Source organism: Neoarius graeffei, chromosome 7 (genome assembly GCF_027579695.1).
Source record: "Neoarius graeffei isolate fNeoGra1 chromosome 7, fNeoGra1.pri, whole genome shotgun sequence".
NCBI lineage: Eukaryota > Metazoa > Chordata > Actinopteri > Siluriformes > Ariidae > Neoarius > Neoarius graeffei.
This window is the reverse complement of record NC_083575.1, coordinates 16,812,122-16,824,969: the sequence shown is the minus strand read 5'-3', so window position 1 is coordinate 16,824,969 and position 12,848 is coordinate 16,812,122. Positions and strand designations below refer to the sequence as shown.

The window sequence follows — 12,848 nt, the reverse complement described above, 5'->3', positions numbered from 1 at the left end:
TGTTTTGATCTGGTAGATCTGATGGGGTTAGGCCGCTGCAACATATCAGAGAGGTAATTGGGCCCTGTACCATTTAGAGATTTGTACACCAGCAGCAATACTTTAAAGTCAATTCTGTAGCTTACTGGAAGCCAGTGAAGGGACCTTAGAATTGGAGTAATGTGCTCTGTTCTTTTTGTTCGTGTGAGAAACCTAGCCACTGCATTTTGAACCAGGTGAAGTCGTTTGATGGTCTTTTTTGGCAGGCCTGTGAAAAGGCCATTGCAGTAATCAACCCTACTAGAGATGAAGGCATGTATTAGTTTTTCCAGATCATTTTTTGACATAAGTCCTCTTAGTTTGGAAATGTTTTTTAGGTGATAAAATGCCGTTTTAGTGATTTGCTTTCATGTGACTGTCAAAGTTTAGCTCGCTGTCAATGAAAACACCAAGATTTTTAACCATTTCTTTAGTTTTCATCCCTTTTGTGTCAAGAATAGTGGTAATCCTGAGTCTTTCATTTTTTTTCCAAATAGAATTACTTCTGTTTTATCTGTGTTCAGCTGAAGAAAATTTTGTGACATCCAGCTATTGATTTGATCGATACACTGGTAGAGACATTCAAGGGGGGCATAATCATTAGGTGATAGAGCGAAATAAATTTGGGTGTCATCTGCATAGCAATGATACAAAATTGAATTTTTATTGATAATTTGCCCAAGTGGGAGCATATAAAACAATGGTGTGCATGGCAGGGTTGCAAGGAGAAAGCCACTGATCTCCAAAAAGAGCATTGCTGCTTGTCTGCAGTTTGCTAAAGATCACATGGACAAGCCAGAAGGCTATTGGAAAAATGTTTTGTGGATGGATGAGACCAAAATAGAACTTTTTGGTTTAAATGAGAAGCGTTATGTTTGGAGAAAGGAAAACACTGCATTCCAGCATAAGAACCTTATCCCACCTGTGAAACATGGTGGTGGTAGTATCATGGTTTGGGCCTGTTTTGCTGCATCTGGGCCAGGACGACTTGCCATCATTGATGGAACAATGAGTTCTGAATTATACCAGGGAATTCTAAAGGAAAATGTCAGGACATCTGTCTGTGAACTGAATCTCAAGAGAAGGTGGGTCATGCAGCAAGACAACGACCCTAAGCACACAAGTTGTTCTACCAAAGAATGGTTAAAGGAGAATAAAGTTAATGTTTTGGAATGGCCAAGTCAAGGTCCTGACTTTAATCCAATCAAAATGTTGTGGAAGGACCTGAAGCAAGCAGTTCATGTGAGGAAACCCACCAACATCCCAGAATTGAAGCTGTTCTGTACGGAGGAATGGGCTAAAATTCCTCCAAGCCGGTGTGCAGGACTGATCAACAGTTACCGGAAACGTTTAGCTGCAGTTATTGCTACACAAGGGGGTCACACCAGATACTGAAAGCAAAGGTTCACATACTTTTGCCACTCACAGATATGTAATATTGGATTATTTTCCTCAGTAAATAAATGACCAAGTACAATATTTTTGTCTCATTTGTTTAACTGGGTTCTCTTTATCTACTTTTAGGACTTGTGTGAAAATCTGATGTTGTTTTAGGTCATATTTATGCAGAAATATCGAAAATTCTAAAGGGTTCACAAACTTTCAAGCACCACTGTACTTAACTAGCTTCACACTGTGCCCGAGAGCCAAGTTCTTTACTCACCGATACCGCTGGAGTCGTGCTGCCCCAACCGAAGCCAATTCAGCCCGAATCTCCACGGCAATGTCCTCGGGCCAGACACAGTGGCACTCCAGCCTAAAGCCCCAGCACAACGGCACTCTAAGCCAAGGATAAACAATAGCTCCAAAATGTTTTCGTCCTGCTACATAAGCTGCAAAATACATTGCGCAAAAAATAAGGTTGGAAATGAAATAACTGGACATGGTCACCCCAATTTACCTCATTGCGCCTCATTTCATTGCGCCACCCCAATTTACCTCAACACAAGCCCAAACAAAATACAACTTGTGTGGTTCCCCCAAACAGGTAGGCCAAATGTATGCCTGTACGTTTCTTTCACAAATCAACATCAATTACGTAACTCGTACCCACACTATACTCTGCATTAGCCAATAGGGGGAATCGTAGCCTATATACCAAAGTCCGAAGCGTACCAAAAAATATTTCCAGGTCAATTATCCCGGATGAGCCCCCAAATGTCATGACTTCCTGGCTCAAGGCCGCCACAACATAAAGAGGGGGAAACCACACCGATGTATATCAAACACCAAATAAGTTTATTTAAAAAACTATATACAGAAGTCAGTAAATGTAAAACAAAGCAAAGCTGTAGTGTATATCAGCATAATGGAATGTAGCGCCAAAAGGTAAATAAAAGTAAGTGGGGAGCACAGCCAGCACCGCAGCAAGGGTGATGTCGAGCAAGCAAGCGCGCTCTCATGGACTGGGAGGTCCAGATTTTATCCGGCTTCTAATTACACCACCAATTAGTCACGTCATCAGAGCCCTAGAGCTCCCCCTGCTAGCCAAGAGACAAACACAAAATGGAAACCAAAACACTGGCAGAACAAGAGCGCTAGCGACGAACCCAGCACCAGAAAGCTGCAGCATCACAGGAGCATGAATAAATGGTTCATTCATTTCGATGCTTATAGATATTTGTTAAGGCATTTTTATACAGTTAGTTCATGTATGTGTGGTACTAGTTTTTTGTTTCAAGGCAAATAATTGTTATCTTGGGTATTGTTAAGTCACATAACAAGCGAAACCTGTCCAGGCACTTTTTAGGTTGTGGGGGTTTGACTTTGAACACGGGAAGGTAGAATGTGTGTGTATAAGCTTGGGTGGTATATGTTAGAAATTTGGATGCTTTTAAAAGTGGTGTTGCTCTGTTTAAGTTGATTTGGTGTGTGTGTGTGTGTGTGTGTGTGTAGTCCCAGAAGATAACATAGCCACTATGAAGCATGGAGCCGTGGTAGTGAAAGGCGAGCTAAAGTCGGCTCTGCTGGATGGAGACACTCAGAACTATGACCTAGACCACGGCTTCACCAGACACCCAATAGAGGAGGACGGACGCAGCGCAGGGATCCAGATCCGCCTGGGCCAGCCATCCATCATCAATCATATCCGCTTGTTGCTCTGGGATAAAGATAGCAGGTAAATGTGAAAATCCCTAAAACAGCCTAAAATAACCACCAGGGTGGAGTGTCTCGTTCATGCAGTATTCCAGCCTTGCATCCAGTGTTCCCGGGATAGGCTCTGGATCCATTTTGACAATTTTTACATTTTTCTCAGGATGAAACTGGAATTGCCCAGGTATTCAATGTTTTGATGACCAGGTTGGGGAAAGACGGAGTCAACATGCCCTACTTTATTCGCCTGTTGCTCTGGAATAGGTGCATTAGCATAAAACTTTGGATGTGCTGTTATAGGAAAATAATCAACAGTGGGATTGTGTGATGCAGTCTAGTCACTGTTACTTTTGCAAAATTGATGACTTTCTTATAGCAGCATTCAGCGTTTCTTCCTTTTATACCACAGTGACTACGTTATACATTGTTCAGTTTATTAATGGATGATTTATTGTTTTGAAATGTTTTACAATTATGCATCTTAAACCATAAGGACTTGTGGTAGTGCTCAGTGCGTTTCAGTCCTTTTTGTTTTTTTAAATCATAAATGCTTCTAATACTTGATGTTGAAGTGCTGGGTTTTGTTTATTATTGTAGTTGGCTCTTTTATTCAATTTTTTTTTTTTTAAAGATGATGGAAACATGTCTAAGAAAATGGAATCTAACTGAATTATATTCTTCTCAGATCCTACTCTTACTACATTGAGGTGTCTATGGACGAGCTGGACTGGGTGCGAGTGGTGGATCACTCCAAGTTCCTGTGTCGCTCCTGGCAAAACCTCTATTTCCAAGCCCGGGTCTGCAGGTTAATGTTATTCACAGTCATGAAAGACTTCCTCCATGTAGACTAGTAGTCCTAGTAGGATTAGAAGATTACAAAATAGACCTGAACTCCGCTTAGTATGTTTTTGTTACTTTATAATAGAGATCTTGCAATTTGTCAAAATAATACTAAATGTCACACATCATATCATTAGTGTTGTTATTCCTGCATCCAAAAAAGTTGAGACACTGTGTAAAATGTCAATAAAAACAGATGATGATTTGCAAATCATGAAAACCCTATATTTTATTGAAAATAATACCAAGTCAACATATCAAATGTTAAAACTGAGAAATCGTATTGTTTTTTGAAAAATATACATTAATTTTGAATTTAGTGCCAGTAACTTGTTTCAAAACAATTGGTACGGGGCAACAAAAAACTGGAAAAGTTGTGTAATGTTTAAAAAATAATAATAATTAGGTTAATTGGCAACAGGTCAGTGACATGGTTAGGTATAACATGAGCATCCTGGAAAGGTGGAGTCTCTCAGAAGTAAAGATAGGGAGGGGCTCAACACTCTTTAAAGGACTGCGTGGGCAAATAGTGCAACAAGTTAAGAATAACATTCCTCAACATAAAATTGCAAATCTGTGTATGCAAGGGACAAGCCTGAAAGCCAATGTTGGATGCCTGTGATCTTTGTGCCCTCAGGCGGTACCGCATTAAAAATGATCGTCATGGAATCGTTGCATGGGCTCAGGAACACTCCTGAAAACCATAATCTGTAAATACAGTTTATCACTGCATCCACAAATGCAAGTTAAAACCATATATAAACAATATCCAGAAACACCGCCACCTTCTTTGGGCCCGAGCTCATGGACTGAGGCAGAGTGGAAAACTGTTTTGTGGTCTGATGAATCGAAATTTGAAATTATTTTTGGAACTCATGGGTGCCACGTCCTCCAGGCTAAACAGGAGAGGAACCATCTAGCCCATCAGCGCACAGTTCAAAAGTATACTAGTATACTAATGTCCCCATACCATCTGTGATGGTATGGGGGGTATTAGTATACATGGCATGGGTAGCTTGCACATCTAAGAAGGCACTGTTAATGTTGAATGATCTATACAGATTTTGGCCTTCCCTGAAAAAGATGACTTCTTTTTCAGGGAAGGCCTTGCTTATTTCAGCAAGACCATGCCAAACTGAATTCTGCACACATTACATTATGGCTTTGTAGTAAGAGAGTCCAGGTGCTAAACTGGCCTGCCTGCAGTCCAAACCTGTCTCCCATTGGAAACATTTGGTGCATTATGAAACAAAAAATGCGATGAAGGAGACCTCAAACCGTTCAGCACCTGAAATTGTAGATCAGGCAAGAATGGGACATTTCACTTTCAAAACTACAGCACTTGGTCGTCTCAATTCCCAGACGTTTTCAGAGTGTTGTTAATAATAGAGGTGATGCAACACAGTGGTAACAATGCCCCTGTTCCAACTTTTTTTGAAATGAGTTGCTGGCAGGCGGCACGGTGGTGTAGTGGTTAGCGCTGTCGCCTCACAGCAAGAAGGTCCTGGGTTCGAGCCCCGGGGCCGGCGAGGGCCTTTCTGTGTGGAGTTTGCATGTTCTCCCCGTGTCCGCGTGGGTTTCCTCCGGGTGCTCCGGTTTCCCCCACAGTCCAAAGACATGCAGGTTAGGTTAACTGGTGACTCTAAATTGACCGTAGGTGTGAATGTGAGTGTGAATGGTTGTCTGTGTCTGTGTCAGCCCTGTGATGACCTGGCGACTTGTCCAGGGTGTACCCCGCCTTTCGCCCCGTAGTCAGCTGGGATAGGCTCCAGCTTGCCTGCGACCCTGTAGAACAGGATAAAGCGGCTAGAGATGATGAGATGAGATGAGATTTGCCTTTGATTTATTCGATGCTATTTTTGTGATATTGGCTTATTGTTTTCAAAAGTTTCCACAAGTTGAAACTTTTTCTTTAAGAGGGAGAGTGTTATGTATTGGGATGCCATTCGGCTGTTTTTGTTTTGACTGCTTTCATGCGACTCCGTTTGTTATGGCAGTGACTGGCCTGTTCATGAGCACATATCTAGAACATACCAGAATAATTTGGACTGTTCGGGATATTACAGTGGGTTGCTGGCTACGCCAAATTGTGTATGATGTAATGCTGCTGTTTCGAGTTCCGTCTTGAAAGTTCAGCGGACTATATAAACACAGGAAAACACAGAAAAGAAGAGAACCGAGTTGACGTCTGGGGAGGTTTAGGCCTTTGTGTTTCAAGGTCGGGGGAAGGACCTGGGATGTCATCTTGTTTGTAGTTCCGCGTTGGTGTGGTTTGAAAATTCAAAAGTCATCCTGATAGCCACATCTTTGTTACATCTGCGGACTCGAAACCTGTTGTCAACCAGTTGCTTAAGGGATTATCACAGCAAGGCTTTTGGATAGACGAACCACTCGGACTCGGCAGCGCATCAGGGATAATTTTTCGGATTCTTCGCTTCAGGATATTTCATGGACTCGGACTCATTCATTGGATTCTTCATTCTAGGATATTTCATGGACTCTGAACACAGACCAGTGTATTTATTTTGTATTGCATTGGGATGATGTCTTTTGTGTGATATTCTCCTTTATTTTATTTTTTTTTTAATGAGAACTTTTTATCTAAGTCCACAAGCTGTATTCCGGTCTTTTCTGTTGCGTGTATACAAGCCTCTGTCAATTCTTCACGGATTTCCATTCCAATTGTTGTTTGAGAGAACTAATCACTCCACACAAAACTTGGTTGTTTTGTCTAATTTTTTGCTAACGAGTTAGTAATTAGGCCAAATTAACGAATTTTCCAGGCCTCTCACTTGAATTGTATCTCATCTCTCATTTCTCATCCGATTTCAGTTCTGATTAATGTTTTGGGTAGATCTTCCAATGAGGAACAAAACTTGACTGATTGATTTTTTTTTCCTATTGTAAACAATTTGTTTACAACTTTGTTTATTTTCTGTTAAATCATGTCTTCTCCCTCTATTCTCAGTGAATTACAGTTCTGATTGTTTTGCTCGAAAGAACTAGTCATTCTGCACAACACTTAGTCATTGTATAGTCAAATTTTTACTAATGAATGACTAATTAGGTCAACTTTTTGAATTTTGGGACTTCTCATTAGAATTGTATCTCCTCTCGCAATTCTCACCTGATTTCACTTCTGATCGATGTTTTGGGTAGATCTTCCCTCAGGGAACAAAACTTGGTCGTTTGTTTGTTGATTTTCTGGTTGTAAACAATTTGTTTACAACTTGGTTTATTTTCAGTTAAATCATGTCTCCCTCAGTTCTCATTGGATTTCAGTTCTGATTGTTTTATTTGAAAGAACTAGATCTTCTGCACAAAATTTGGTCATTGTATTGTCAATTTTTTGCTAACAACTTGGTTATTAGGTCAACTTAACAAAATTTTCTTCTGACTAGAATTGTATCTCCTCTCTCATTTATGTGAATTCAGTTCTGACCGATGTTTTGGATAGATCTTCCCTTGGGGAACAAAATTTAGTCCTTTATTGATTTTCCTGTTGTAAACAATTTGTCATGGAGGTTGGTCTTCTCTCACATTTCAGTTCTGTTTGATGTTTTGGTAATCATGGTTGTTTTAATGGCAGGCCAGATGAGCTACGATGTTCTGGTTTTGTACTATTTTTCAATGAAATATAGGGCTTCCATGCATACCACATCATCTCCATGCATATCATTGCATTCTGTTTTATTTATGTTTTACACAGCATCTCAACTTTTTTGGAACTGGGGTTGTATTAAGAGACTTTGTATGTTGTACAGGTTTATCCGTGTCGTGGGGACACACAACACAGTTAACAAGGTTTTCCATTTGGTGGCTCTGGAATGTATGTACACCCAGCGTCCCTTCACCCTGGACAATGGCCTTCTGGGTAACGTAGTTCATATTTATATACTAATGCTATAATATACTATGTGTGTCGTGGCCTGGGAAAAACCGTTCACATGATGAAATGTTGATATTTTCTGAATATACTGTAGAATTCTGAAAACTACAGAAACAAAAGCATGTTAAAGTCTATCTCTAAAAGTAAAAAGGTATTAGAAATTAGTATTTAAAGATTAAAGGGAACTTACTCCTTATTTACCCAGACAAGTTTAGAAAGCAAATCAAAGCATTCTGACAATGAGTGAAATGTATGTTTTTCTTAACGTTGAGGTATCAAAGTAGGTAGAAAAATGGGCTGTCGCTATGGGCTCTTTCCATGGATTCATCCACAGCGACATCCAATGCGTTGGGTTGTGTCCCACACAACCACCCACGCACCCCCCCCCCCCCCCCCCCCCCACACACACACACACACGCACACGCACGCATACATACACCCTGTTAAAATGATAGGTTTTTCTGATGTAAAAAAATGAGACTACAATAAATAATTTCAAAACTTTTCCCACCTTTAATGTGACCTATAACCTGTACAATTCAATTGAAAAACAAACAAATCTGTTTGGGGGGAAAACAATAAGCTGGTTGCATACGTGTGCATACCCTTAAACTAATACTTTGTTGAAGTACCTTTTGATTTAATTACAGCATTCAGTGTTTTTGGGTATACACCTGACATCAATTAAAATGACTGATTAACCCCAAATAAAGTTCAGCTGTCGTAGTAGGATTTTCCTGACATTTACTCAGTTGCATCCTCCAGCAAAAGCCATGGTTTGCTCAGGTTCAGAGAGCTTACAAAGCATCAAAGGGATCTCATTGTTGAAAGGCATCAGTCAGGAGAAGGGTACAAAAAATTTCCATGGCATTAGATATACCATGAAGCACAGTGAAAACAGGTCATCAAGAAGTGGAGAAAATATGGGACAACAGTGATGTTACTGAGAACTGGACGTCCCTCCAAAATTAATGAAAAGACAAGGCAAAAACTGGTCAGGGAGGCTGCCAAGAGGCCTACAGAAACCCTGAAGGAGCTGCAGGAATTTCTGGCAAGTACTGGTTGTGTACTAAATGTGACGTCAATCTCCTGTATTCTCCATATGTCTGGACTGTCGGGTAGGGTCGCAAGACAGAAGCCTTTTCTTACAAAGAAAAACATCCAGGCCCAGCTAAGTTTTGCAAAAAAAAATGCATCCGCTCTCCCAAAAGCATGTGGGAAAATGTGTTATGGTCTGATGAAACCAAGGTTGAACTTTTTGGCCACAATTCCAAAAGGTACGTTTTGGCTCCAAAACAACACTGTGCATCACTAAAAGAATACCATACCCATGGTGAAGCATGGTGGTGGCAGCATCATGTTTTGGGGTTGTTTTTCTTCAGCTGGAACAGGGGCTTTAGTAAAGGTGGAGGGAATTATGAACAGTTTTAAATATCAGTCAATTTTGGCCCAAAACCTTCAGGTGTCTGCTAGAAAGCTGAAGAGGAATTTCATCTTTCAGCACGACAATGACCCCAGCAGGGGTGATAGCGTTCCGGCGCCGCGCCAGATTTCCAGCGTACCGTGGCTGGGGAAAAAAAAAAATCTAGTTCGCCCATTGTCCTGTGTCATTCTGAGATGCGCAGATAGACAGTAAAGGGAATTCCGAATTGGGCGAACTAGATTTTTTTTTTTTCCCCAGCCACGGTACGCCGGAAATCCGGCGCGGCGCCGGAACGCTATCACCCCTGCCCCAAGCATACATCGAAATCAACAAAAGAATGGCTTCACCAGAAGAAAATTAAAGTTCATTTTGAAATGGCTCAGCCAGAGCCCAGACTTAAATCCAATTGAAAATCTGTGGAGTGACCTGAAGAGGGCTGTGCAGAAGAGACGCCCTCACAATCTGACAGATTTGGAGCGCTTTTGCAAGGAAGAGTGGGCAAATATTGCCCAGTCTAGATGTGACAGGCTGATAGAATGTCCTAAAAGACTGAATGCTGTAATTTAAATCAAAGGGTGGTTCAACAAAGTATTAGTTTAAGTGTGTACACACATGCAACCAGCTTATTGTACTTGTTTTATTTTTGTTTTTCACCCTAACAGATTTGTTCACAATTCAATTGAATTGTACAGGTTATAGGTCACAATAAAGGTGGGAAAAGTTTTGAAATTATTTATTGTGGGCTCATTTTTTTACATCAGAAAAACCTATCATTTTAACAGGGTGTGTACACTTTTTATATCCACTGTATATATTGTATATTATTTTTATCTAGACTCCTGTGGTTAATATGAATGACTTGGATATCTTTCTAGTCCCCAGTGAGAACATAGCAACAGTACAGGCGTGTGCGAGTGTGGTAGAAGGCGTGAGCCGCTGTCGAAATGCCCTGTTAAATGGAGACACGAGCCACTATGACTGGGACTCGGGATACACCTGCCACCAGCTGGGCTCTGGAGCTATTGTCATCCAGCTTGCTCAGCCTTACCTGCTTGGCTCCATGAGGTACGATCACACTCGGCATGTCATGTAGCCCACATCATTTTCAGTTTGCACGTTTGAAAATCTGTGCAGCCACCGTCTCGTTTTCCTATGAAAAGGCAATTCCAATTAAAGTCTGAGACTTGAGTTAAGAATCTGGGACTGTTACTGGTATTCAGAGTAGCTTTGGACATATTACGAGAATCACTTGGATATAGTTTGTCTCCGAGGATACTAGATTTTGCTTGAGTAGATGCATCCGAGATGCGGATTTTCAGTCACGTCCACGCCACCACCACCACCACCACCTTTAAACACAAGCAAGGGACAGAAAATACAGACTGATGGATTTCTGTTTCTTGAAAATAGTAGGGAAAATTAAGGTTACATGATTCAGTAACATGATGAAAAGAAACCACTCTGGCATTCTTGCATTTAAACATGGACAACTAACTTATGAGTTCCATGGTAGAGAATACTTTAGTGTGTGTTTGTCACTGTTGTAGGGGGCTGCCATGCCGTAGCTATAGTACCCACAATTCCCTGCTTCACTTTATGGCCCATCTTCTCCCCTTTCATTGTTACAGCATTGAACACAACAATCCCTGTACTTGATGCCATGTTCTATCTCCGCCCATTCTTCTCACACTCACTGTAATGGTATTGGATACAGAGATGATACCGGATACCAAATACAGTGACAACACGACTGTGCACCCACGGTGGAATCGAAATTCTTTCTCTCTGGTGGTGGATCCCCACATGTGAAACAGATATCGTTGCATCTGTGCTAAAGAAGAACAAAGAACGAGCTATTGATACTGGACCTTTAGCCAAAGTTCAATGTATTTGATCTTCGCATAGTTGTAATAATAATTGAACCGGTTAGTTACTGAAGCCCAGGCAGTATTTTAAAAGAGAAAAGGCGACCGGATCCCTTTTCCCTTTCGCAACGTCGACAAACTACAAGCAAGATTCCTTCCAGATCATTGGACAACCGACGGGTCAGCTGACGAGCTGTAAAAGCAAAAGGAACCGAACTGTTTTCTCCCTGGACCTGCATTCCGCGCGGTCTTTGGATAACAGATGACGCACCTTCAGTCACCAAGCAAGCGCGATCTCAAGTAAGGCTGGCATCTGGGCAATTGTTAGTCTTAGCTGTGGCTAGTTAATGCGAAGAGTGTTGTTTATTTGAATTCATTCATGGTTTAAATGTACGCATTTTGATTCACATGAAAGTCGGTCTTAGACCGCGTGTTTGATTTGCTTTGTTTACTATTCGTATTTAGTTAGATCGTGCATGCGTTCTCTCTCTCTTTTAACTCCCTCCGTTGCACTACACCCCTCAGCATTGGGATTTCAGGAGTTTGGGTTTAAGTCCTATTTGAGACTAGCTCTTAAGTTACACATCTTTTGTTACTCTTCCTCATGCGCTCTCCTTGTTGCCCATCCCCCCTTTAGGTGGTGCCTAGGACAAAGGCTCGCGTGCTACATTCACGTACCGCACCCATCTCTCGCCCACGCATAGCCTCGTTCCCTCACTCCCCTCCTCCTTGTCGTGCGCCTGCGCACGCTCTCCCTAGCTCCTCCTCATCTCGTTAGTGCGCAACTGCGAACACGCATGCACATGCCTACACTCTCACACAGACACATACAAACACGTGATTTCCCTCCCACATTTTAACATTCACTCGCCCCTACATTCATTTGTTCCCTACACCGTAACACTTGTATATACCCCATTACTTCTGATCACCATTAGTGCCTTGGTTATCATCATATGTGACCCCTCACCGAATCCAGGGACACATGTCGGCCGAAACGAATCCGAGATAATTGCAAAAGAAGCATTTTTTTTTTCGAAATTTGTGATTTGTTTTTTTTCCATCATGTGCAAGTTGAGATCTTGAAGAATGCAATCAGTATTTCAGATAATAGATTGTTTTGTTGGAAAAGCATACATTTTTTGTTGTAAATTGTCTCGTTTTTGTCAGGACTGTAGCCTGCTGGGGGGTGTGGGTAAATTACCATATGGGCCATTCAGATGATGATTTCAGTCATTTGTTTTTTTTTTCCGCGAATCAGCTGTGTGATCCGAGTTGAGCGCATGGCTACTTAACTGCATACAGGCGTGTGATTTCACTATGGAATGAGTTACTAAACAGAACGCAGAGGAGCCCTGCGAAGCAAACAGACACACGGTATTTACATCGGAGATGACCATTTCTAGCAAAAAAAACCCGCAACCTCGTTTTCCAGATTGAATGGAATACTTGAATGATTGGATGATACACGGACCGTTCTAGGATTACATTCCATCGGAGGCATTGGTGTGTGCAAGGCGCCGTTTCTCTTTCTGATGGGGTAAGTTTATTAATCTAAGGCTGTGTGGTTATTTTTGCATGTAACAGAGAGTGTTGTGGTTTGGTTAAGCCTAGGTCACAACCGGACGTACGATTTTTTGGCCGTGTGATTTTTGGCGTTTCCCAAATCGCTGCGTTTTTTTTTTTTTTTTTTGTTCACGGAGAAAGATGCGCGTTGGCC

The 12,848-nt window shown here is 41.5% G+C and overlaps 1 protein-coding gene across 2 annotated transcripts in view; it reads left to right on the top strand.

Moving 5' to 3' along the window:
* The window catches only part of btbd9 (BTB (POZ) domain containing 9), a 64,540-nt gene that overhangs the window by 45,494 nt on the left and 6,198 nt on the right, over positions 1-12,848 (top strand). For both annotated transcript variants that reach the window (XM_060925324.1, XM_060925325.1), the window contains exons 5-8: positions 2,914-3,136; positions 3,797-3,916; positions 7,716-7,825; positions 10,139-10,328. In XM_060925324.1, coding sequence (XP_060781307.1) covers positions 2,914-3,136; positions 3,797-3,916; positions 7,716-7,825; positions 10,139-10,328 — 643 coding nt within the window. The remainder of the gene's footprint in view (positions 1-2,913; positions 3,137-3,796; positions 3,917-7,715; positions 7,826-10,138; positions 10,329-12,848) is intronic.